General features: G+C 46.7%; 1 protein-coding gene across 5 annotated transcripts in view; it reads left to right on the forward strand.

Annotated features, from left to right (window-relative positions):
• The window catches only part of LOC106573992 (cyclin-dependent kinase-like 5), a 101,472-nt gene extending 75,663 nt beyond the window's left edge, over positions 1 to 25,809 (forward strand). The window contains exons 14-19 of one of the 5 annotated variants that reach the window (XM_045697535.1): positions 638 to 743; positions 8,341 to 8,455; positions 14,626 to 14,731; positions 17,182 to 17,226; positions 20,893 to 21,063; positions 25,282 to 25,809. In XM_045697535.1, the coding sequence (XP_045553491.1) occupies positions 638 to 743; positions 8,341 to 8,455; positions 14,626 to 14,731; positions 17,182 to 17,226; positions 20,893 to 21,063; positions 25,282 to 25,656 (918 nt within the window). In that variant the 3' untranslated portion in view covers positions 25,657 to 25,809. Of the gene's footprint in view, positions 1 to 637; positions 744 to 8,340; positions 8,456 to 14,625; positions 14,732 to 16,923; positions 17,604 to 20,892; positions 21,064 to 25,281 lie in introns of those variants that run through there. The other 4 variants (XM_045697538.1, XR_006759793.1, XM_045697536.1 and 1 more) reach the window with 4 other exon arrangements.
• Positions 25,810 to 27,160: the final 1,351 nt, after the last annotated feature.

A 27,160-nucleotide genomic window follows, 5' to 3' on the forward strand; every position in this document is an offset into this window, starting at 1 on the left:
CTACAAGGTATTTATGACCGTCATAAAATGGCCAACTTCACCCCTTTCCCCCTCTGTGGGAGAGAGAGGGCACTATAGAGCGGACCCACTGTAACCTGATCCTTCAGATCTTTACAGGAGAGTCATGACAATACTGTACCTCTAATTAGAACATGGTAGATACTGTACCTCTTATTAGATCAGGGTAGATACTGTACCACTTATCAAATCATGGTAGATACTGTACCTCTAATTAGATGGCGGGGCTCCCGAGTGGAGCAGCGGTCTAAGGCACTGCATCTCAGTGCTAGAGGCTTCACTACAGACCCTGGTTCGATTCCAGGCTCAGCGTCGTCCTGGTTAGGGTTTGGCCCGGGTAGGCGGTCATTGTAAGTAAAAATGTGTTGTTAACTGACTTGCCTAGTTAAATAAAATTAAATAAATAAAAGATCATAGTAGATACTGTACCACGTCTCTGCCTGGGAGAATGTTATCAACACGTTTCTAGGATAATGTTACCATCATGATACCAGATTTAGATTTATCAACATGATACTAATTAGAGGTTATACTTTTCCGGTCAGTCTGTCAAGCCTACTCTGTGTCTGTCTGTCTGACTCTGTCCTCCTTTCTCTGTCCTATCCCTAACCTTGTCCAGGTGGGGATGTTCCATGAGCAGCACCCAGAGGACGGAGTCTCTTCTAAAGAAAACCGCATCATCTACAGTGAGTCCATGCCCAGGAGGGTTGGCAGCTTCTATAGAGGTACATGTGACTTATCTCTATTAGCACATACACAGGGCTACAGCTTCTATAAAGGTACGTGTGACTTAAAACGAAAGCAGGAAGTACCAGTGACTCGCTCAATATGGAAGTGGTCAGATGACGTGGATGCTAGGCTATAGGACTGTTTTGCTAGAACAAACTGGAATATTTTCCGGGATTCATGCTATTGAGGAGCACACCACCTCAGTTGCCGGCTTCATCAGTAAGTGCATCAACAACGTTGTCCCCACAGTGACTGTACGTACATATCCCAACCAGAAGCCATGGATTACAGGCAACATCCGCACCGAGCTAAAGGCTAGAGCTGCCGCTTTCAAGGTAGCGGGACACTAATCCGGACGTTTATAAGAAATCCCGCTATGCCCTCAGACGAACCATCAAACAGGCAATGCGTCAATACAGGACTAAGATTGAATCCTACTTCACTGGCTCTGATGCTCGTCGGATGTGGCAAGGCTTGCAAACTATTGCGGACTACAAAGGGAAACCCAGCCGCAAGCTGCCCAGTGACGCGAGCCTACCAGATGAGCTAAGTGCCGTTTATGCTCGCTTTGAGGCCAGCAACACTGAAGTATACATGAGAGCACCAGCTGTTCCAGACAACTGTGTGATCACGCTCTCCGTAACTGATGTGAGCGACGACCTTTAAACAGGTCAACATTCACAAAGCCACGGGGCCAGACGGATTACCAGGACATATACTCAAGGCATGCGCGGACCAACTGGCATGTCTTCACTGACATTTTCACAGTGGTGGAAAAAGTACCATATTGTCATACTTGAGTAGAAAATGAAGTTAAAGTCACCCAGTAAAATACTACTTGAGTAAAAGTCTAAAAGTATTTTGTTTTAAATATACTGAAGTATCAAAAGTAAAAGTGTAAATCATTTACAATTTTTTATGTTAAGCAAAGCAGAAGCACCATTTTCTTGTTTTTAAAATGTACAGATAGCCACGTGCACACTCCAACACTCAGACATTATTTACAAAAGATGCATTTGTGTTTAGTGAGTCCACCAGAACATTGGCAGTAGGGATGACCACGTGTTCTCTTGATAGGTGCGTGAATTTCTCAATTTTCTTGTTCTGCTAAGCATTCAAAATGTAACGAGTACTTTGGGTTGTCAGGGAAATTGTATGGAGTAAAAAGTACAATATTTTCTTTAGGAATGTAGTGAAGTAAAAGTAAAATTTGTGAAAAATATAGATAGTAAAGTACAGATACCCCCAAAAACTACTTAAGTAGTACTTTCAAGTACACTGCTCAAAAAAATAAAGGGAACACTAAAATAACACATCCTAGATCTGAATGAATGAAATAATCTTATTAAATACTTTTATCTTTACATAGTTGAATGTGCTGACAACAAAATCACACAAAAATAATCCATGGAAATCCAATTTATCAACCCATGGAGGTCTGGATTTGGAGTCATACTCAAAATTAAAGTGGAAAACTACACTACAGGCTGATCCAACTTTGATGTAATGTCCTTAAAACAAGTCAAAATGAGGCTCAGTAGTGTGTGTGGCCTCCACGTGCCTGTATGACCTCCCTACAATGCCTGGGCATGCTCCTGATGAGGTGGCGGATGGTCTCCTGAGGGATCTCCTCCCAGACCTGGACTAAAGCATCCGCCAACTCCTGGACAGTCTGTGGTGCAACGTGGCGTTGGTGGATGGAGCGAGACATGATGTCCCAGATGTGCTCAATTGGATTCAGGTCTGGGGAACGGGCGGGCCAGTCCATAGCATCAATGCCTTCCTCTTGCAGGAACTGCTGACACACTCCAGCCACATGAGGTCTAGCATTGTCTTGCATTAGGAGGAACCCAGGGCCAACCGCACCAGCATATGGTCTCACAAGGGGTCTGAGGATCTCATCTCGGTACCTAATGGCAGTCAGGCTACCTCTGGCGAGCACATGGAGGGCTGTGCAGCCCCCCAAAGAAATGCCACCCCACACCATGACTAACCCACCGCCAAACCGGTCATGCTGGAGGATGTTGCAGGCAGCAGAACGTTCTCCACGGCGTCTCCAGACTCTGTCACGTCTGTCACATGTGCTCAATGTGAACCTGCTTTCATCTGTGAAGAGCACAGGGCGCCAGTGGCGAATTTGCCAATCTTTGTGTTCTCTGGCAAATGCCAAACGTCCTGCACAGTGTTGGGTTAGGGTTAGGGTTAGGGTGTGGACGTCGGGCCCTCATACCACCCTCATGGAGTCTGTTTCTGACCGTTTGAGCAGACACATGCACATTTGTGGCCTGCTGGAGGTCATTTTGCAGGGCTCTGGCAGTGCTCCTCCTTGCACAAAGGCGGAGGTAGCGGTCCTGCTGCTGAGTTGTTGCCCTCCTACGGCCTCCTCCACGTCTCCTGATGTACTGGCCTGGCTCCTGGTAGCGCCTCCATGCTCTGGACACTACGCTGACAGACACAGGAAACCTTCTTGCCACAGCTCGCATTGATGTGCCATCCTGGATGAGCTGCACTACCTGAGCCACTTGTGTGGGTTGTAGACTCCGTCTCATGCTACCACTAGAGTGAAAGCACCGCCAGCATTCAAAAGTGACCAAAACATCAGCCAGGAAGCATAGGAACTGAGAAGTGGTCTGTGGTTACCACCTGCAGAACCACTCCTTTATTGGGGGTGTCTTGCTAATTGCCTCGAATTTCCACCTGTTGTCCATTCCATTTGCACAACAGCATGTGAAATGTATTGTCAATCAGTGTTGCTTCCTAAGTGGACAGTTTGATTTCACAGAAGTGTGATTGACTTGGAGTTACATTGTGTTGTATAAGTGTTCCCTTTATTTTTTTGAGCAGTATATTTTTACTTAAGCAATTTGCACCACTGCATTTTCAAGCTCTCCCTGACCGAGTCTGTAATACCTACATGTTTCAAATGGACCACCATAGTCCCTGTGCCCAAGAAAGCGAAGGTAACCTGCTTAAATGATTACCGCCCCGTAGCACTCATGTTGGTAGCCTTGAAGTGCTTTGAAAGACTGGTCATGGCTCACATCAACACCATCATGCCAGAAACCCTAGACCCACTCCAATTCGTATACTGCCCCAACAGATCCACAGATGACGCAATCGCACTCCACACTGCTCTTTCCCACCTGGATAAAAGGAACACCTATGTGAGAATGCTGTTCATTGACTACAGCTCAGCGTTCAACACCATAGTGCCCACAAAGCTCATCACTAAGCTAAGGACCCTGGGACTAAACACCTCCCTCTGCAACTGGATCCTGGACTTCATGACAGACCTCCCCCAGGTGATAAGGGTAGGCAATAACACATCTTCCACGCTGATCCTCAACACTGGGGCCGATCAGGGGTGCATGCTTAGTCCCCTCTTGTACTCCTTGTTCACCCATGACTGTGTGGCCAAGAACGACTCCAACACCATTACATTTACATTTAGCAGACACTCTTATCCAGAGCGACTTACAGTAGTGAATTCATACATTTTCATACATTTAATTTCATGCATTTTTTTTGTACTGGCCCCCTGTGGGAATCGAACACACAACCCTGGCATTGCACACACCATGCTGGCGTTGCAAACACCATGCTCTACCGACTGAGCCACAGGGAAGGCCAAACTTACCATCATTAAGTTTGCTGACGACACAACAGTGGGTTGTGTTATCAGCACAGAGGATAGTGCGTATGACCCAGTACATCACTGTGGCCAAGCTTACTGCCATCCAGGACCTATATACTAGGCCGTGTCAGAGGAGGCCCAAAAAATTGTTAAAGACTCCAATCACCCAAGTCATAGACTGTTATGTCTGCTACCGTACGGCAAGCGGTACCGGAGTGTCAAGTCTAGGTCCAAAAAGCTCCTTAACAGCTTCTATCCCCAAGCCATATTACTGCTGAACAATTAATCAAATGGCCACGCGGACCATTTACATTGACACCCCGCCCCCCTTTGTTTTTACACTGCTGCTACTCGCTATTTATTGTCTATGCGTAGTCACTTTACCTCTACGTACATGTACAAATTACCTCGACTAACCTGTAGCCCCACACATTGACTCGGTACCGGTAGCCCTTGTATATAGCCTCGTTATTTTTATGTAATTTTCTTGTTACTTTTTATTTTATTTTTTACTTTAGTTTATTTAGTAAATATTTTCTTAACCTCTCTAGGGTAGGTGGGACGAAATCGTCCCGCACTATTCAACAGCCAGTGACACATCAGAGCGCCAAATTTAAAACCACAAAATGTCATAATTCAAAATTCTCAAACATAGGACTATTTTACACCATTTGAAAGACAAGACTCTCGTTAATCTAACCACATTGTCCGATTTCAAAAAAAGGCTTTACAGCGAAAGCAAAACATTAGGTTATGTTTGGAGAGTACATAGCCAGAAATAACCACACAGCTATTTTTCAAGCAAGCATATATGTCACAAAAACCAAAAACACAGCTAAATGCAGCACTAACCTTTGATGATCTTCATCAGATGACACTGCTAGGACATTATGTTATACAATACATCAAATCAAATCAAATGTATTTATATAGCCCTTCTTACATCAGCTGATATCTCAAAGTGCTGTACAGAAACCCAGCCTAAAACCCCAAACAGCAAGCAATGCAGGTGTAGAAGCACGGTGGCTAGGAAAAACTCCCTAGAAAGTCCAAAACCTAGGAAGAAACCTAGAGAGGAACCAGGCTATGAGGGGTGGCCAGTCCTCTTCTGGCTGTGCCGGGTGGAGATTATAACAGCACATGGCCTAGATGTTCAAATGTTCATAGATGACCAGCAGGGTCAAATAATAATAATCATAGTAGTTGTCGAGGGAGCAACAAGTCAGTAACACAAGAGTAAGTGTCAGTTGGCTTTTTCATAGCCGATCTTTGAGAGTATCTCTACCGCTCCTGCTGTCTCTAGAGAGTTGAAAACAGCAGGTCTGGGACAGGTAGCACGTCCGGTGAATAGGTCAAGGTTCCAGCAGGTCTGGGACAACAGGTCTGGGACAGGTAGCACGTCCGGTGAACAGGTCTTGGTTCCATAGCTGCAGGCAGAACAGTTGGAACTGGAGCAGCAGCACGGCCAGGTGAACTGGGGACAGCAAGGAATCATCAAGCCAGGTAGTCCTGAAGCATGGTCCTAGGGCTCAGGTCACCGAGAGAGAGAAAGAAAGAAAGAAAGAAAGAAAGAAAGAAAGAAAGAAAGAAAGAAAGAAAGAAAGAAAGAAAGAAAGAAAGAAAGAAAGAGAAAGAGAGAATTAGAGAGACCATATTTAAATTCACACAGGACACCGGAAAAGACAAGAGAAATACTCCAGATGTGACAGACTGACCCTAGCCCCTCGACACATACACTACTGCAGCATAAATACTGGAGGCTGAGACAGGAGGGGTCAGGAGACACTGTGGCCCCATCCGATGAAACCCCCGGACAGGGCCAAACAGGTAGGATATAACCCCACCCACTTTGCCAAAGCACAGCCTCCACACCACTGGAGGGATATCTCCAACCACCAACATACCATCCCGGGACAAGGCCGAGTATAGCCCACAAAGATCTCCGCCACGGCACAGCCCAAGGGGGGGGGCACCAACCCAGACAGGAAGACCACGTCAGTGACTCAACCCACTCAAGTGACGCACCCCTCCCAGGGACGGCATGGAAGAACACCAGTAAGCCAGTGACTCAGCCCCCGTAATAGGGGTAGAGGCAGAGAATCCCAGTGGAAAGAGGGGAAACCGGCCAGGCAGAGACAGCAAGGGCGGTTCGTTGCTCCAGCCTTTCCGTTCACCTTCACACCCCTGGGCCAGACTACACTTAATCATAGGACCTACTGAAGAGATGTGCATGTTTTGTTCAATCAAGTTCATATTTATATCAAAAAACAGCTTTTTACATTAGCATGTGATGTTCAGAACTAGCAACTAGCATACACACCGCAAACTTCCGGTGAATTTACCTAATCACTCAGCATAAAACGTTCACAAAATACATAACAATTATTTTAAGAATTATAGATACAGAACTCCTTTATGCAATCGCGGTGTCAGATTTTAAAATAGCTTTTCGGCGAAAGCACATTTTGCAATATTCTGAGTAGATAGCCCGGCCATCACGGCTAGCTAATTTGACACCCACCAAGTTTGGCCCTCACCAAACTCAGATTTACTATGAGAAAAATTGGATTACCTTTGCTGTTCTTCGTCAGAATGCACTCCCAGGACTTCTACTTCAACAACAAATGTTGTTTTGGTTCGAAATAATCCATAGTTATATTGAAATAGCTCCGTTTTGTTCGTGCGTTCAGGTCACAATCCGAAGGGTGACGCGCGAGCGCATTTCGTGATAAAAATGTGTAAATATTCCATTACCGTACTTCGAAGCATGTCAAACGCTGTTTAAAATAAATTTTTATGCTATTTTTCTCGTAAAATAGCGATAATATTCCAACCGGGCGACGTTGTATTCATTCAAAGACTGAAAGAACAAAATGAGGAATTCACATGAACGCGCATCTCCAGTGTCACTGTCCCCAGGCAGGCCAGTATCAAACAGAGCTGCTCTACTTAGCCCAGAGACTGCAGACATCTCATTACACTTTCTGGCGCCTTCTGAGAGCCAATGGAAGCCTTAGAAAATGTCACGTTACAGCACAGATGCTGTATTTTTGATAGAGAGGCTAAAGAAGGACAATAAATTGTCAGACAGGGCACTTCCTGTATGGAATCTTCTCAGGTTTTGGCCTGCCATATGAGTTCTGTTATACTCACAGACACCATTCAAACAGTTTTAGAAACTTTAGAGTGTTTTCTATCCAAATCTACAAATGATATGCATATTCTCATTTCTGGGCAAGAGTAGTAACCAGTTTAAATCGGGTATGTTTTTTATCCGGCCGTGCAAATACTGCCCCCAAGCCCCAACCGGTTAACTCTATTTCTTGAACTGCATTGTTGGTTAAGGGCTTGTAAGTAAGCATTTCACGGTAAGGTCTACACCTGTTGTATTCGGCAAATGTGACAAATCTGATTTGATTTGATCTATATGTTATTAGTCTACTATAGTGCGAGTCTGTTTGTTGGTTGGTTGCAGTCTCTCCCTCCCTGCACCCTGTGTCACTCGCTCACAGTACGGCCCCTCCCCGTCTGCTCTTTCCCCCTACTCTCCCTACTCTTCCCCTACTCTCCCTCTCCCTACTCTCCCTACTCTTCCTACTCTTCCCCTACTCTCCCTCTCCCGCCCGCCTCTAGCTTTTTATCAGCTCCTGTTAATAAAGTAGCTTTAAAAATTACTTTTCTGCTGCTTCCCTCACTCGGATCGGATCTGGATCCGACCAGGTCTATACGGAATGGGTATTGTTATCCTTGGCTCCGTTTGGAACATGTCTCTATATTTTGAAAATCAATTTATGCATATTGGGTTAGAGTGGGAAAGCCCTAGGTCCATTTCGCAACGGGTCCATCTTTTTGGACCGATGAAGTCCTCTACTATGTATCTATAACCTGTAGTGTTTTCTTCCTTATGTGTCTCTAATGTTTTGTGGTGTTTACTATGTTGTTATGTTGTTGCTTCACAGTGCCGTCCCCGCGGCCAGATAACGGAGGTCAGGGCAGCAGGGGGACAGGAGGGGGGGCAGTGGACGGAAGCACCTTGACCAACCATCCCAAACGCCAGCCAGCCTTTGACCCCTGGTGAGGCACTTCATTGCAAATGACACCCTTTTCCCTATATTAGGGTTGGGCAACTAGCAGACGTCTTGTTTTGGGTGGGGGCTCATCTTACTGTTACGAGTTAGAATAGTGGACAAGGTGCAATTTTGAAATTTGGCTGTGCATCAGCAGTTTTTCTCTTATGTCTGTCACTGAAAGTCACTAAACTGAAAGTTAGTTAGCATTTTTTAGATTGGTAAGTTAGTCTAGCGGCCAGCTATCTAAACTTCAAATGACTGTCCGCGGGGCCCCTATTGATTTTGTTAGTCAATCTCACTCAGATATCATATTAAAAATAGCAAATATTTCTCTCCACCCTATGGCAAAATGTGTAGAATTGCAGGAAATGTGTTATAAAATTGCTAAATCTTCTCTCGGCACATGGCAAAATGAGTAGAATTGCATGAAATGAGTTATACATTTGCGAAATCTTCTCTCTGCCTCATTGCAAAATGAGTAGAATCACATGAAATTTAAATAAAATGTAAAAGTCTTCTCTTCACCGGATGGCAAAATTTGTAGAATTGCATGAAATTAGTTAAAAAAGTAAAAAATCTTCTCTCAGCCCCATGGCAAAATGAGTAGAATTCCATATATATATATATATATTTTAAATAGCTAAATCTTCTCTCCATCCCATTGTAAAATGAATAGAATTGTATGAAATTAGTAAAAAAAAAAAAAAGCTCAATATTCTCTCCATTCCATTGTAAAATTGCATGTAATTATTTATAAAATTACTAAATCTTCTCTCCTTCCCATGACAATATAAGTAGAATTGCATGAAATTACACATTTACTCAATCTTCTCTTCACCGGATGGCAAAATGTGTAGAATGTATGTAATTAGTTATAAAATTGCTACATCTTCTCTTTGCCCCATGGCAAAATGAGTAGAATTACATGAAATTTGTTATGAAATTGTTACGTCTTCTCTCCATCCTGTTGTAAAATGAGTAGAAGTGCATGAAATGTGTTATACAATTGCTAAATCTTCTCTCCGCCCATGGCAAAATGGGAAGAATTGCATGAAATGAGTTATACATTTGCTAAATCTTCTCTCCGTCCATGGCAAAACTACTAGAATTGCATGAAATTTGTAAAAAAAAAATATATTCTAAATCTTCTCTCGACCCCATGTCAAAATGAGTAGAATCTTTTCTCGACCTCATTGCAAAATGAGTAGAATCACATGAAATTTGCTCTAAAATTTCAGTCTTCTCTTCACCGGTTGGCAAAATTAGTAGAATTGCATGAAATTATTTATAAAATTGCTAAATCTTCTCTCTGCTCTGTTGTAAAATGAATAGAATTGTTTGAAATTAGTAAAATAATTGCTAAATATTCTCTCCATTCCATTGCAAAATGAGTAAAATTGCATGTAATTATTTATAAAATTGCCAAATCTTCTCTCCTCTCCATGGCAAAATGAGTAAATTACATGAAATGTGTTATACATTTGCTAAATCTTCTCTCTGCCCCATGGCAAAGTGGATAGAATTGCATGAAATTTGTTACAAAATTGCTAAATCTTCTCTTTACCGGATGGCAAAATGAGTAGAATTGTATGTAATTAGTTATAAAATTGCTACATCTTCTCTCCCGCCCCATTGCAAAATGAGTATAAGGCCCTCCCCTGCCCTCCCTTTGGAAAAGCTGACCAGGACTCCATTTTGTTGCTCCCAGCCTATAGACAGAAACTAAAACAGGAAACGCCCGCCCTCAGGTCTGTTCAACGCTAGTCCGACCAATCGGATTCCACGCTTCAAGATTGCTTCGATCACGTGGACTGGGATATGTTCCGTATTGCTACTAACAACAACAACATTGACGAATACGCTGACTCGGTGTGCGAGTTTATTAACCTGTCTGGGCCAGTGGGACGCTTGCGTCCCACCCTAATCAACAGCCAGTGGAATCGCGTCGCGCTAAATGCAAAACCTCATAAATGCTATAACTTCAATTTCTCAAACATATGACTATTTTACACCGTTTTATAGATACACCTCTCCTGAATCGAACCACGTTGTCCGAATTCAAAAAGGCTTTACAGCAAAAGCAAAACATTAGATTATGTCAGCAGAGTACCCAGCCAGAAATAATCACACAGCCATTTTCAAAGCAACTAGCATGCATCACAAATACCCAAAACACAGCTAAATGCAGCACTAACCTTTGACAACCTTCATCAGATGACATCATGTTACACAACACATGCATTTTTTGTTCGATAAAGTTCATATTTATATATAAAAACAGCATTTTACATCGGCGCATGACGTTCAGAAAAAACTTTTCCCTCAAATGCTTCCGATGATCAGCGCTACAATTTACAAAATTACTATTCGAAAACATTGTTAAAATGTAATATTGTCATTCAAGGACTTATAAATTAACATGTTTTGAATGCCATCTCTTTGCCAGATTTAAAAATAACTTTACTGGGAAATCACACTTTGCAATAAACGACGTGGTATGCCCAGAAAAAAAGTCTAGGCTATCAATGTTGGAGCCATCTTGGAACGATCAACCATCAAAAATACTATTGTAAATAATCCCTTACCTTTGATTATCTTTATCAGAAGGCACTTCTAGGAATCCCAGGTCCATAACAAATGTAGTTTTGTTCAAAAAAGTTAATAATTTATGTCCCAATAGTGTTAGCGCGCTCCGAAGGCTAGTGAAAATGTACCTTGTGCGTCTGACTTGTCGTCAGGAATGAGCAAAAAATATATATTTAAGTTCGTTCAAACATGTCAAACGTTGTATAACATAAATCTTTAGGGGCTTTTTCAACCAGGGCTTCAATAATATTCCATTGGGACGGTTGCATTGTCTTTCAAAACGTTTCGAAAAGGGAGAGTACCCATGGGCGCCGACGTCACAATGGTAATGGCCCATCCCCTGTGACAAAGGTAAACATCCTCTCTTTCAGTCACTTTTGATAATGGGCAGGAGTAGTAACCAGATTAAATCGGGTACGTTTTTTTATCCGGCCGTGCAAATACTGCCCCCTAGCCCTAACAGGTTAACAAGTGCATCGGTGATGTCGTACCAACAGAGTCTATTAAAACATTCCCCAACCAGAAACCGTGGATTGATGGCAGCATTCGCGCAAAACTGAACGCGCGAACCACTGCTTTTAATCAGAGCAAAGTGACCGGAAACATGACCGAATATAAACAGTGTAGCTATTCCCTCCGCAAGGCAATCAAACAAGCTAAGCGTCAGTATAGAGACAAAGTAGAGTCGCAATTCAACGGCTCAGACACCAGACGTATGTGGCAGGGTCTACAGTCAATCACGGATTACAAAAGAAAAACCAGCCCCATCGCGGATCACGATGCCGTGCTCCCAGACAGACTAAACAACTTTTTTGCTCGCTTTGAGGACAATACAGTGCCACTAACACGGCCCGCTACCAAAACCTGCGGGCTCTCCTTCACTGCAGCCAACGTGAGTAAAACATTTAAACGTGTTAACCCTCGCAAGGCTGCAGGCCCAGACGGCATCCCTAGCCGCGTCCTCAGAGCATACGCAGACCAGCTGGTTGGTGTGTTTATAGACATATTCAATCAATCCCTATCCCAGTCTGCTATCCCCACATGCTTCAAGAGGGCCACCATTGTTCCTGTTCCCAAGAAAGCTAAGGTAGCTGAGCTAAATGACAACCGCCCTGTAGCACTCACTTCCGTCATCATTAAGTGCTTTGAGAGACTAGTCAAAGACCATATTACCTCCACCCTACCTGACACCCTAGACCCACTCCAATTTGCTTACCGACCCAATAGGTCCACAGACGACGCAATCGCAATCACACTGCACACTGCCCTAACCCATCTGGACAAGAGGAATACCTATGTAAGAATGCTGTTCATCAATTACAGCTCAGCATTTAACACCATAGTACCCTCCAAACTCATCATTACGCTCGAGACCCTGGGTCTCGACCCCGCCCTGTGCAACTGGGTCCTGGACTTCCTGACGGGCCGCCCCCAGGTGGTGAGGGTAGGAAACAACATCTCCACCCCGCTGATCCTCAACACTGGGGCCCACAAGGGTGCGTTCTCAGCCATCTCCTGTACTCCCTGTTCACCCATGACTGCGTGGCCATGCACGCCTCCAACTCAATCATCAAGTTTGCAGACGACACTACAGTGGTAGGCTTGATTACCAACAACGACGAGACGGCCTACAGGGAGGAGGTGAGGGCCCTCGGAGTGTGGTGTCAGGAAAATAACCTCGCACTCAATGTCAACAAAACAAAAGAGATGATCGTGGACTTCAGGAAACAGCAGAGGGAGCACCGCCCTATCCACATTGAAGGGACAGTAGTGGAGAAGGTGGAACGTTTTATGTTCCTGGGCGCACACATCACAGACAAACTGAAATGGTCCACCCACACAGACAGTGTGGTGAAAAAGGCGCAACAGCGCCTCTTCAACCTCAGGAGGCTGAAGAAATTTGGCTTGTCACCTACAACCCTGACAAACTTTTACAGATGCACAATTGAGAGCATCCTGTCTGGCTGTATCACAGCCTGGTACGGCAACTGCACCGCCCATAACCGCAAGGCTCTCCAGAGGGTAGTGAGGTCTGCACAACGCATCACCGGGGGCAAACTACCTGCCCTTCCTGACACCTACAGCACCCTATGTCACAGGAAGGCCAAAAAGATCATCAAGGACAACAACCACCCAAGCCACTGCCTGTTCACCCCGCTATCATCCAGAAGGCGAGGTCAGTACAGGTGCATTAAAGCTGGGACCGAGAGACTGAAAAACAGCTTCTAATCTCAAGGCCATCAGACTGCTAAACAGCAATCACTAACTCAGATCACTAGTCACTTTAAACAATGCCACTTTAAATAATGCCACTTTAATAATGTTTACATGTCTTACATTACTCATATCACATGTATATACTGTATTTTTATACCATCTACTGCACCTTGCCTATTCCGCTCGGCCATCGCTCATCTATATATTTATATGTACATATTCTCATTCACGCCTTTAGATTTGTGTGTATTAGGTAGTTGTTGGGGAAATGTTAGATTACTTCTTAGATATTATTGCACTGTCGGAACTAGAAGGACAAGCATTTCGCTACACTCGCATTAACACCTGCTAACCATGTGTATGGACCAATAACATTTGATTTGATTTCATAAAATTGGTAATTCTTCTCTCAGTCCCATGGCAAAATGAGTAGAATTGCATAAAATGAGTTAACAAATTGCTATATCTTCTTTCCGTCTCATGGCAAAATGAGTAGAATTGTATGAAATGTATTAAAAAAAAAATGCTAAATGGGTAGAATTGCATGAAATTTGTTATAACATTTCTAAATCTTCCTTCCGCCCCGTGTAATGGGGGTAAAGCTTATCCCCGAGGGGATTACAGAGCCTCCAGAAAATATTCACACCACTTTGACTTTTTTTTACATTTTGTTGTGTTACAGACTGAATTTAAAATGGATTACATTTTGAAATTTTGTCACTGACCTACACAGAATACCCAATAATGTCAAAGTGGATTTATGTTTTTCAATTTTTTTACTAATTAATTCAAAATTAAAAGCTGAAATGTCTTGTATTCCACCCCTTTGTTATGGCAAGACTAAATACATTCAGGAGTAACCATTTGCTTACCAAGTCACATAATACGGTGCATGGATTCACTCTGTGTGCAATAATAGTGTTTAACATGATTTTGTTTATGATTACCACATCACTGTACCCCACATATACAATTATCTGTAAGGCCCCTCAGTCGAGCAGTGAATTTCAAACACAGATTCAACCACAAGATCAGGGAGGTTTTCCAATGCCTCACGAAGAAGGGCACCTACTGTTCCTTCATTAGAATCCTCCTGTCCATCCAGTTACAATACAGCTCCTGCTTTCCATCCAGTTACAATGCAGCTTGGACTGTTCCTTCATTAGAATCCTCCTGTCCATCCAGTTACAATACAGCTCCTGCTTTCCATCCAGTTACAATGCAGCTTGGACTGTTCCTTCATTAGAATCCTCCTGTCCATCCAGTTACAATACAGCTCCTGCTTTCCATCCAGTTACAATGCAGCTTGGACTGTTCCTTCATTAGAGTCCTTCTGTCCTTCCAGCTGTATTGTGTTCTCTCCATCAATAGGATGCGCCCAGAGATGGTGGTGATGAACCAATCAGAGCCGACCAAAGAAAAGGAGAAGCAGGGCTTCTTCAGAGCAATAAAGAAGAAGAAGAACAAGTCCCAAACGGTGGGTGTTGTTCTCTTCTGTAATGTTATGGTCTGCCATACCCTCTGCAGTTAACAGTCTAGTATGTTGTCAATGTAGTACTTAATATGTCATACATATGTACAGTACCAATCAAAAGTTTGGACGCACCTACTCATTCCAGGGTTTCTTTATTTTTACTATTTTCTATATCGTAAAATAATAGTGAAGACATCAAAACGATGAAATCACACATATGGAATCATGTAGTAACCAAAAAAGTGTTAAATATATTTGAGATTCTTCAAAGTAGCCACCCTTTGCCTTGATGACAGCTTTGCGCACTCTTGGCATTCTCTCAACCAGCTTCATCAGGTAGTCACCTGAATGCATTTCAATTAACAGGTGTGCCCTGGAATTTCTTTACTTCTTAATGTGTTTGAGCCAATCAGTTGTGTTGTGACAAGGTAAGGGTGTATACAGAAGATAGCCCTATTTGGTAAAAGACCAAGTCCATATTATGGCAAGAACAGCTCAAATAAGCAAAGATAAATGACAGTCCATCATTACTTTAAGACATAAAGGTCAGTCAATCCGGAAAATTTCAAGAACTTTGAACGTTTCTTCAAATGCAGTCGCAAAAACCATCAATTGCTATGATGAAACTGGCTCTTATGAGGACCGCCACAGGAAAGGAAGACCCAGAGTTCCCTCTGCTGCAGAGGATAAGTTAACAGACACATCTCAACATTAACTGTTCAGAAGAGAATCAGGCCTTCATGGTCGAATTGCTGCAAAGAAACCACTACTAAAGGACACCTATAAGAAGAAGAGACTTGCTTGGGTCAAGAAACACCAGCAATGGACATTAGACCGGTGGAAATCTGTCCTTTGGTCTGATGAGTCCAAATTTGAGATTTTTGGTCCCAACCGCCGTGTCTTTGTGAGACGCGGAGTAGGTGAAGTGATGATCTCCACATGTGTGGTTCCCACCGTGAAGAATTTTTATTTATTTGTATTTTATTTTGTCTTTATTTAACCAGGTAGGCCAGTTGAGAACAAGTTCTCGTTTACAACTGCGACCTGGCCAAGATAAAGCAAAGCAGTGCGACACAAACAACAACACAGAGTTACACATGGAGTAAACAAACATACAGTCAATAACACAATAGGAAAAAAGTATATACAGTGTGTGCAAATGGCGTGAGGAGGTAAGGCAATAAATAGGCCATAGTGGAAAAGTAACTGCAATTTAGCAAATGAACACTGGAGTGATAGATGTGCAAGTAGAAATACTGGTGTGCAAAAGAGCAAAAAAGTAAATAAAAACAATATGGGGATGAGGTAGGTAGATTGGATGGGCTATTCACAGATGGGCTGTGTACAGCTGCAGCGATCAGTTAGCTGCTCAGATAGCTGATGCTTAAAAGACAGGAGGAGGAGGTGTGGGGGTGCTTTGCTGGTGACACTGTCTGTGATGTATTTAGAATTCAAAACACACTTAACCAGCATGGCTACCACAGCATTCTGCAGCGATACGCCATCCCATCTGGTTTGCACTTAGTGGGACTATCATTTGTTTTTCAACAGGACAATGACCCAACACACCACCAGGCTGTGTAAGGGCTATTTGACCAATAAGGAGAGTAATGGAGTGCTGCATCAGATGACCTGGCCTCCACAATCACTCAACCTCAACCCAATTGAGATGCTTTGGGATGAGTTGGACCACAGAGTGAAGGAAAAGAAGCCAACAAGTTCTCAGCATATGTGGGAACTTCTTGAAGACTGTTGGAAAAGCATTCCAGGTGAAGAGAATGCCAAGAGTTTGCAAAGCTGTCATCAAGGCAAAGGTTGGCTACTTTGAAGAATCTAAAATCTAAAATATATTTTGATTTATTTAACACTTTTTTGGTTACTACATGATTCCATATGTGTTATTTCATAGTTTTGATGTCTTCACTATTATTTTACAATGAAGAAAATTGTAAAAATAAAGAAAAACCCTTGAATGAGTAGTTGTGTCCAAACTTTTGACTGGTACTGTATGTGTCTTTACGTATGTGCAGTATCTCTACATAATGCTTAAGTCTGTCTATATATCTCAGTGTTTCCTTCTTTGGCCCCTGCTTCCTTACATATCTTGTGTGTTACCATGACAAAGACACCTCATACAGTATATGTTGTTGTTGTTGCCATTCTTTCCCTGCAGTCATGTGGTTCTTATATTGCAGACGGCGCTGCCAGACAGATGGACTCCCCTCATGAAGAAATGTCTTTTCCCCCTCTGTAACTCAAAGAATAACATAAAGCACAGCTCCTCAGTGATGGTGCTACCTGTTGTCTCTTCTCCCATGGTGTATTTCCTCTCTACAGTACTAGTCTAACCCCATGGAACCACTGTCATCACCGCATGCTGACATTAACATGAATCAACTCTAATTCATCTCCTCTTGTCTGGTCTCTAATCATTATGATCATTATGAAACTAGAACCAACCAGATCCATCAAACGCTCAACCAGGATGTCATCAGGAGGTTAGTATGTAGACCTAGTGTACTCTTATAGTGTACTTTAATCACATTGCTAGACACATGCTACTTTGGTCATGATGACATCATGAGAGCCCTATTTGGAGAGTTCAAACAAAATGGAACCAACACAATTCACTGTAAAGCTGATTTATAATATGGATTGAATCCTCTCTATCTAAATGTTTCTATCCAGACCAGGACATTCTGACCAGACAGGGCCCTTCAGATAAGGTTGTTTCAGTCCCTTCATGGATCTGCTGTTGGGTAGTTCACCTGTCCTCATTCTGTGGGTGTACGGGATTCTGATTCTGTTGTCACCTGTGACTCCAGCTGTACAGGCAGGCAGCTGACAGCATGCGGAGAGGTCGGGGTGAGGGAGGTCGGGGTGAGGGAGGGGAGGGTGAGGGAGGTCGGGGTGAGGGAGGGAAGGGGGAGGGTGAGGGAGGTCGGGGTGAGGGAGGTCGGGGTGAGGGAGGGGAGGGTGAGGGAGGTAGGGGTGAGGGAGGGGAGGGTGAGGGAGGTCGGGGTGAGGGAGGGGAGGGTGAGGGAGGTCGGGGTGAGGGAGATCGGGGTGAGGGAGTGGAGGGTGAGGGAGGTCAGGGTGAGGGTGGGGAGGGTGAGGGAGGTCGGGGTGAGGGAGGGGAGGGTGAGGGGGCGGCGGGATAGTCTTGCATGGTTAAGAACTGAAAATATTGGTGCATAATATCCCCCCTGCTGTACCCCAGAATATCCCCCTGCTGTACCCCAGAATATCCCCCTGCTCTACCCCAGAATATCTCCCCAGCTGTACCCCAGAATATCTCCCCTGCTGTACCCCAGAATATCTCCCCTGCTGTACCCCAGAATATCCCCCTGCTGTACCCCAGAAAATCCCCCCTGCTGTACCCCAGAATCTCCCCTCTGCTGTACCCCAGAATATCCCCCTGCTCTACCCCAGAATATCTCCCCAGCTGTACCCCAGAATATCCCCCTGCTGTACCCCAGAATATCCCCTCTGCTGTACCCCAGAATATCTCCCCTGCTGTACCCCAGAATATCCCCTCTGCTGTACCCCAGAATATCCCCTCTGCTGTACCCCAGAATATCTCCCCTGCTGTACCCCAGAATGCTCCCCTGCTGTACCCCAGAATATCCCCTCTGCTGTACCCCAGAATATTCTCCCCTGCTGTACCCCAGAATATCCCCTCTGCTGTACCCCAGAATATCCTCCCTGCTATACCCCAGAATATCCCCCTGCTGTTCCCTATATTATCCCCCCCTGCTGTACCCCAGAATATCCCCCTGCAGTACCCCAGAATATCCTCCCTGCTGTACCCCAGAATATCCCCCCTGCTGTACCCCAGAATATCTCCCCTGCTGTACCCCAAATTATCCCCCCTGCTGTACCCCAGAATATCCCCCCTGTTGTACCCCAGAATATCCCCCTGCTGTACCCCAGAATATCCTCCCTGCTGTACCCCAGAATATCCCCCCTGCTGTACCCCAGAATATCCCCCTGCTCTACCCCAGAATATCCCCCTGCTCTACCCCAGAATATCCCCCCCTGCTGTACCCCAGAATATCTCCCCTGCTGTACCCCAGAATATCCCCCCTGCTCTATCCCAGAATACCCCCCTGCTGTCCCCCAGAATATCCCCCTGCTGTACCCCAGAATATCCCCTGCTGTACCCCAGAATATCCCCCTTGCTGTACCCCAGAATATCTCCCCTGCTGTACCCCAGAATATCCCCCATTGCTGTACCCCAGAATTCCCCCCTGCTGTACCCCAGAATATCCTCCCTGCTGTACCCCAGAATATCTTCCCTTCTGTACCCCAAAATATCCCTCTGCTGTACCCCAGATTATCCTCCCTGCTGTACCCCAGAATATCTCCCCTGCTGTACCCCAGATAATCCCCCTGCTTTACCCCATATTATCCTCCCTGCTGTACCCCAGAAAATCCCCCCTGCTGTACCCCAGAATCTCCCCTCTGCTGTACCCCAGAATATCTCCCCTGCTCTACCCCAGAATATCCCCCCTGCTGTACCCCAGAATATCCTCCCTGCTGTACCCCAGAATATCTCCCCTGCTGTTCCCTATATTATCCCCCCTGCTGTACCCCAGAATATCCTCCCTGCTGTACCCCAGAAATCCCCCCTGCTGTACCCCAGAATATCCCCCCTGCTGTACCCCAGAATATCCCCCTGCTGTACCCCAGAAAATCCCCCTGCTGTACCCCAGAATCTCCCCTCTGCTGTACCCCAGAATATCCCCCTGCTGTACCCCAGAATATCCCCCTGCTGTACCCCAGAAAATCCCCCCTGCTGTACCCCAGAATCTCCCCTCTGCTGTACCCCAGAATATCCCCCCTGCTGTACCCCAGAATATCCCCCCTGCTGTACCCCAGAATATCCCCCTGCTGTACCCCAGAAAATCCCCCTGCTGTACCCCAGAGTATCCCCCTGCTCTACCCCAGAATATCCCCCCTGCTGTACCCCAGAATATCCTCCCTGCTGTACCCCAGAATATCCCCCCTGCTGTTCCCTATATTATCCTCCCTGCTAACCCTAACCCACCCCCGGTAACTATTTAGGGGCTATGACAGTCCAACCCACACCTTGTAGCATAATGGTAACTATTTAAAATGAATCACCAGGAGCAGACACAATGGATCCATCCCATTATCAAGGGAGACACAGACATACACAGGAATGGAAGACAGAGGTCTATTCCTGCAGACAGAGCCCAGGGAGCTGTGGGGCCGGCAGGAGTCAGGCCTTTATGGAAGGTTGAATATGGTCTGCATGATACAATAGATTTGATGAATATGTCAAACTCATCATATCTTCTCAGTAAAGGTGACAATGCTCCTCTGATACCGTAATGCCCACTAGATCCCTCCTCTCAAAGTTTTCTTGTCAATATGATATGGATCACCAGTAGGATCTAGACAGACAGTAGCTGTCTCCCCCTCTCCTCTGGTCTGGGATTGCAGGGGGGAATGTTCAGGGGTTGCCGGGGGAATGTTCAGGGGTTGCCGGGGGAATGTTCTGGGGTTGCCGGGGGAATGGTTTGGGGTTACGTGGGGAATGTTCAGGGGTTGCAGGGGGAATGTTCTGGGGTTGCAGGAGGAATGTTCAGGGGTTGCAGGGGGAATGTTCAGGGGTTGCAGGAGGAATGTTCTGGGGTTGCAGGGGGAATGGTTTGGGGTTGCAGGGGGAATGGTTTGGGGTTGCGTGGGGAATGTTCAGGGGTTGCAGGGGGAATGTTCAGGGGTTGCAGGGGGAATGTTCAGGGGTTGCAGGGGGAATGTTCAGGGGTTGCAGGGGGAATGGTTTGGGGTTGCAGGGGGAATGTTCAGGGGTTGCAGGAGGAATGTTCTGGGGTTGCAGGGGGAATGTTCTGGGGTTGCAGGGGGAATGTTCTGGGGTTGCAGGGGGAATGGTTTGGGGTTGCAGGGGGAATGGTTTGGGGTTGCAGGGGGAATGTTCTGGGGTTGCAGGGGGAATGTTTGGGGTTGCGGGGAGAATGGTTTGGGGTTGCAGGGGGAATGGTCAGGGGTTGCGGGGGGAATGGTCATGGGTTGCAGGGGGAATGTTCTGGGGTTGCGGGGAATGTTCTGGGGTTGCAGGGGCAGGTTCTGGGGTTCTGGGTGGTGAAGTCTAACGTCTGACCTCTGTATGGGGATAGGTCCCAGGTGACGGGGCGGATCACATGGTCGCCCAGAAGTCCGCCCGGTCATCGGGTCATCAGAGCAGCCGCCACCGGAACCAGGAGCGGGACCAATCACGGGAGAGAGACAGAGACCAATCACGGGACAGAAACTGGCCATCAGAAAAAATGTCTGATGCACACTGTCAGGTAAAGCCAAATATGGTGGATAAATTAAGATAGTTCACTCAAGCCATCAGTTTTGGTCTACTTAACTGTGTGGCTGTCCCATAGACACCAATGCGATAGCAGCTGGGTTTGGTCTGCTTAGTTCATTGATTGTAAATTAACCAGAAACAAACAGCGAGTGGGATGTGTCTTCTTCCGTCTCTGGAAAACCCTGACACCTAAACCCGCAGCCCACCCTGTCCCCTATCCCCGCAGCCCACCCTATCCCCGCAGCCCACCCTATCCCCTATCCCCACAGCCAACCCTATCCCCGCAGCCCACCCTATCCCCTATCCCCGCAGCCCACCCTATCCCCAATCCCCACAGCCAACCCTATCCCCTATCCCCGCAGCTCACACCATATCCCCTAAACCCGCAGCCCACCCTATCCCCGCAGCCCACCCTATCCCCTATACCCTATCCCCGCAGCCCACCCTATCCCCTATCCCCGCAACCCACCCTATCCCCTATCCCCGCAGCCCACCCTATCCCCTATCCCCGCAGCCCACCCTATCCCCGCAGCCCACCCTATCCCCTATACCCTATCCCCGCAGCCCACCCTATCCCCTATCCCCGCAGCCCACCCTATCCCCGCAACCCACCCTTTCCCCTATCCCCTATCCCCGCAGCCCACCCTATCCCCTATCCCCGCAGCCCAACTTATCCCCTATCCTCGCAACCCACCCTATCCCCGCAGCCCACCCTATCCCCTATCCCCGCAGCCCACCCTATCCCCTATCCCCGCTGCCCACCCTATCCCCTATCCCCGCTGCCCACCCTATCCCCTATCCCCGCAACCCACCCTATCCCCTAAACCCACCCTATCCCCTAAACCCACCCTATCCCCCCATCCCCAGACCCACCCTATCCCCTAAACCCACCCTATCCCTGCAGCCCACCCTATCCCCGCAGCCCACCCTATCCCCACAGCCCACCCTATCCCCTATCCCCACAACCCACCTATCTCCTAAACCCGCAGCCCACCCTATCCCCTATCCCCTAAACCCACAGCCCACCCTATCCCCGCAGCCCACCCTATCCCCGCAGCCCACCCTATCCCCTATCCCCGCAGCCCACCCTATCCCCTATCCTCGCAGCCCACCCTATCCCCTATCCCTGCAGCCCACCCTATCCCCTAAACCCACAGCCCACCCTATCCCCTATCCCCGCAACCCACCGTATCCCCTATCCCCGCAACCCACCCTATCCCTTATCCCCGCAGCCCACCCTATCCCTTATCCCCGCAGCCCACCCTATCCCCTAAACCCACAGCCCACCCTATCCCCTATCCCCGCAGCCCACCCTATCCCCTATCCCCGCAGCCCACCCTATCCCCTATCCCCGCAGCCCACCCTATCCCCTAAACCCACAGCCCACCCTATCCCCTATCCCCGCAGCCCACCCTATCCCCTAAACCCACCCTATCCCTTATCCCCGCAGCCCACCCTATCCCCTATCCCCGCAGCCCACCCTATCCCCTATCCCCGCAGCCCACCCTATCCCCTATCCCCGCAGCCCACCCTATCCCCGCAGCCCACCCTATCCCCTAAACCCACAGCCCACCCTATCCCCGCAGCCCACCCTATCCCCTAAACCCACCCTATCCCTTATCCCCGCAGCCCACCCTATCCCCTATCCCCGCAGCCCACCCTATCCCCTATCCCCGCAGCCCACCCTATCCCCGAGCCCACCCTATCCCCTAAACCCACAGCCCACCCTATCCCCTATCCCCGCAGCCCAACCTATCCCCTAAACCCACCCTATCCCTTATCCCCGCAGCCCACCCTATCCCCTATCCCCGCAGCCCACCCTATCCCCTATCCCCGCAGCCCACCCTATCCCCTATCCCCGCAGCCCACCCTATCCCCTAAACCCACAGCCCACCCTATCCCCTAAACCCACAACCCACACTATCCCCTATCCCCTATCCTGTGCAATGTCAACTGCCTCATGGATCTTTTTCTAGATCATTAAATGTTGAAATAAAGTCTGAATGCTAGGAGTCTGGCATGGTGAATATTGGAGGATTTACAGCCTTAAAGGGCAGTGGGTGGGTGTTGGGTTTCTGGTTAGGTGTGTAGGTGGGTGTTGGGTTTCTGGTTAGGGTTAGCTGGGTTTCTGGGTAGGGTTAGGTGGGTTTCTGGGTAGGGTTAGGTGTGTAGCTGGGTTTCTGGGTAGGGTTAGGTGGGTTTGTGGGTTTTGGGTTTCTGGTTAGGGTTAGCTGGGTTTTGGGTTTCTGGGTAGGGTTAGGTGGGTGTTGGGTTTCTGGTTAGGGTTAGGTGGGTTTTGGGTTTCTGGGTAGGGTTAGGTGGGTTTTGGGTTTCTGGGTAGGGTTAGGTGGGTTTTGGGTTTCTGGGTAGGGTTAGGTGTGTAGGTGGGTGTTTCTGGAAACAGCCATCTACAGTTGAAGTTGGAAGTTTACATACACTCAGGTTGGAGTCATTAAAACTTGTTTTTCAACCACTCCACAAATTTCTTGTTAACAAACTATAGTTTTGGCAACTCGGTTAGGACATCTACTTTGTGCATGACACAAGTAATTTTTCCAACAATTGTTTACAGACAGATTATTTCACTTATAATTCACTGTATCACAATTCCAGTAGGTCAGAAGTTTACATACACTAAGTTGACTGTGCCTTTAACCAGCTTGGAAAATTCCAGAAAATGATGTCATGGCTTTAGAACCTTCTGATAGGCTAATTGACATAATTTGGGTCAATTGGAGGTGTACCTGTGGATGTATTTCAAGGCCTACCTTCAAACTCAGTGCCTCTTTGCTTGACATCATGAGAAAATCAAAAGAAATCAGCCAAGACCTCAGAAAAACAATTGTAGACCTCCACAAGTCTGGTTCACCCTTGGGAGCAATTTCCAAATGCCTGAAGGTACCACGTTCATCTGTACAAACAGTAGTACGCAAGTATAAACACCATGTGACCACACAGCCGTCATACCGCTCAGGAAGGAAACGCGTTCTGTCTCCTAGAGATTAACGTACTTTGGTGCGAAAAGTGCAAATCAATCCCAGAACAACAGCAAAGGATCTTGTTAAGATGCTGGAGGAAACAGGTACCAAAGTATCTATATCCACAGTAAAACGAGTCCTATATTGACATAACCTGAAAGGCCGCTCAGCAAGGAAGAAGCCACTGCTCCAAAACCGCCATAAAAAAAGCCAGACTATGGTTTGCAACTGCACACGGGGACAAAGATTGTACTTTTTGGAGAAATGTCCTCTGGTCTGATGAAACAAAAATAGAACTGTTTGGCCATGATGACCATCGTTGTGTTTGGAGGAAGAAGGGGGAGGCTTGCAAGCCGAAGAACACCATCCCAACCGTGAAGCACGGGGGTGGCAGCATCATGTTGTGGGGATGCTTCGCTGCAGGAGGGACTGGTGCACTTCACAAAATAGATGACATCATGAGGCAGGAAAATTATGTGGATATATGGAAGCAACATCTCAAGACATCAGTCAGGAAGTTAAAGCTTGGTCGCAAATGGGTCTTCCAAATGGACAATGACCCCAAGCATGCTTCCAAAGTTGTGGCAAAATGGCGTAAGGACAACAAAATCAAGGTATTTGAGTGGCCGTCACAAAGCCATGACCTCAATCCTATAGAAAATTTGTGGGCAGAACTGAAAAAGTGTGTGCGAGCAAGGAGGCCTACAAACCTGACTCAGTTACACCAGCTCTGTCAGGAGGAATGTGACAAAATTCACCCAACTTATTGGGGGAAGCTTGTGGAAGGCTACCTGAAACGTTTGACCCAAGTTAAACAGTTTAAAGGCAATGCTACCAAATACTAATTGAGTGTATGTAAACTTCTGACCCACTGGGAATGTGATTAAAGAAATAAAAGCTGAAATAAATCATTCTCTCTACTTTTATTCTGACATTTCACATTCTTAAAATAAAGTGGTGATCCTAACTGACCTAAAACAGGGATTTTTTACTTGGATTAAATGTCAGGAATTGTGAAAAACTGAGTTTAAATGTATTTGGCTGAGGTGTATGTAAACTTCCGACTTCAACTGTATTTAGTCAGAACAGTTATTTCAAGAGCTCCAGCTAACCGTAGCATTTCACAACTATACTGAGGCAACATCTGTTGCTAAAACATGACAGACAAATAACTACACTGTATCATATATTCTACAGATATGTTTGTTATATTGCGTATTCTTACCCCTCAGAGCCAGCCTCTCAAGTCTCTACGGAAGCTCCTTCACCTCTCCTCCTCCTCCACCACCTCCAATCAAACGGCTCCATCTGATATGCGCTTCCAGCCCAACTCCACCTCGACTAAAGCGGGTTTCAGTGAGGGTCCCAATCGGAGCCACGCAGGCTCCAGCACCCCCCAGCTGAAGAGCAGGCAGGCCGCCTACCCCCTCCCTGGTCAGATGGAGACCAGCTGGCACACCTCGGCCCTGGGCAGAGCTGAGGGAAACCCTTACTCCGAGCAACATGGAGGGAGGGAGGGCAAGGGGGGCCAGAACGGACATGGGTTCGGACGGCCCTCACGCTCACGCATTCCAAATCTCAATGACCTGAAAGAGACTGCTCTGTAGAGAGCTGCTTTAACCTTGACCCCTGACCCCAGACCTCTCTCTGCTGCCCAGACCTCTCTCTGCTGCCCAGACCTCTCTCTGCTGCCCAGACCTCTCTCTGCTGCCCAGACTTCTCTCTGCTGCCCAGACCTCTCTCTGCTGCCCAGACCTCTCTCTGCTGCCCAGACCTCTCTCTGCTGCCCAGACCTCTCTCTGCTGCCCAGACTTCTCTCTGCTGCCCAGACCTCTCTCTGCTGCCCAGACTTCTCTCTACTGCCCAGACTTCTCTCTGCTGCCCAGACCTCTCTCTGCTGCCCAGACCTCTCTCTGCTGCCCAGACTTCTCTCTGCTGCCCAGACCTCTCTCTGCTGCCCAGACTTCTCTCTGCTGCCCAGACCTCTCTCTGCTGCCCAGACCTCTCTCTGCTGCCCAGACTTCTCTCTGCTGCCCAGACCTCTCTCTGCTGCCCAGACCTCTCTCTGCTGCCCAGACCTCTCTCTGCTGCCCAGACCTCTCTCTGCTGCCCAGACCTCTCTCTGCTGCCCAGACCTCTCTCTGCTGCCCAGACCTCTCTCTGCTGCCCAGACCTCTCTCTGCTGCCCAGACCTCTCTCTACTGCCCAGACTTCTCTCTGCTGCCCAGACCTCTCTCTGCTGCCCAGACCTCTCTCTACTGCCCAGACCTCTCTCTGCTGCCCAGACCTCTCTCTGCTGCCCAGACCTCTCTCTACTGCCCAGACCTCTCTCTGCTGCCCAGACTTCTCTCTACTGCCCAGACCTCTCTCTGCTGCCCAGACTTCTCTCTGCTGCCCAGACCAGTCTGCTGCCCAGACCTCTCTCTGCTGCCCAGACTTCTCTCTACTGCCCAGACCTCTCTCTGCTGCCCAGACCAGTCTGCTTCAATGTTTCTTTTTTAAAGCTTCCATATTTGATAGAATTTGTAATATTACCTATGTAATTCTGATTATTATAATATTTGTCAGTTAATAATTGCAAATTAATCATATATGTAAATGTTATTTAAGATATAAAGTGTACATGTTAGAGTCTGCTTGTACACAATTGAAATATGACATTTTATTTCACAGTATTTGCATTATATTTCCTTAAGAATATATGAAGTTTAAATGAAGAGTTTTTTTATTGTTCCAATGTAGACCATTCCTTCCCATCAGTTAGTCTGCTGTGGATTCAGTCTGTCTCTTGATGTTCCCTGGTGGAAGACGCTCTATAGAGGGTTAAAGCTTTAGTATTTAGGACAATGTTACGGCAATGCGTTGTCAATCTCCAAACAGATCAGATTTTATATACATTGCTGTAGTTAGTGAACCAATGTTCTGTGTTGACAATCAAGAGAATCTTGTGTTTGATGTCATTTGATAGGAGAGGGCTAGTCTCAGGAGAAATCCCCAGTTTTTGATGCAATACTTTGTAAGTTAAAGTAAATGGCTTCATTCCAACAGAGTCCCTTACACTACATAGTCCCTTACACTACATAGTCCCTTACACTACATAGTCCCTTATAC

Source organism: Salmo salar, chromosome ssa16 (assembly GCF_905237065.1).
Source record: "Salmo salar chromosome ssa16, Ssal_v3.1, whole genome shotgun sequence".
NCBI classification, from domain to species: Eukaryota; Metazoa; Chordata; class Actinopteri; order Salmoniformes; family Salmonidae; genus Salmo; species Salmo salar.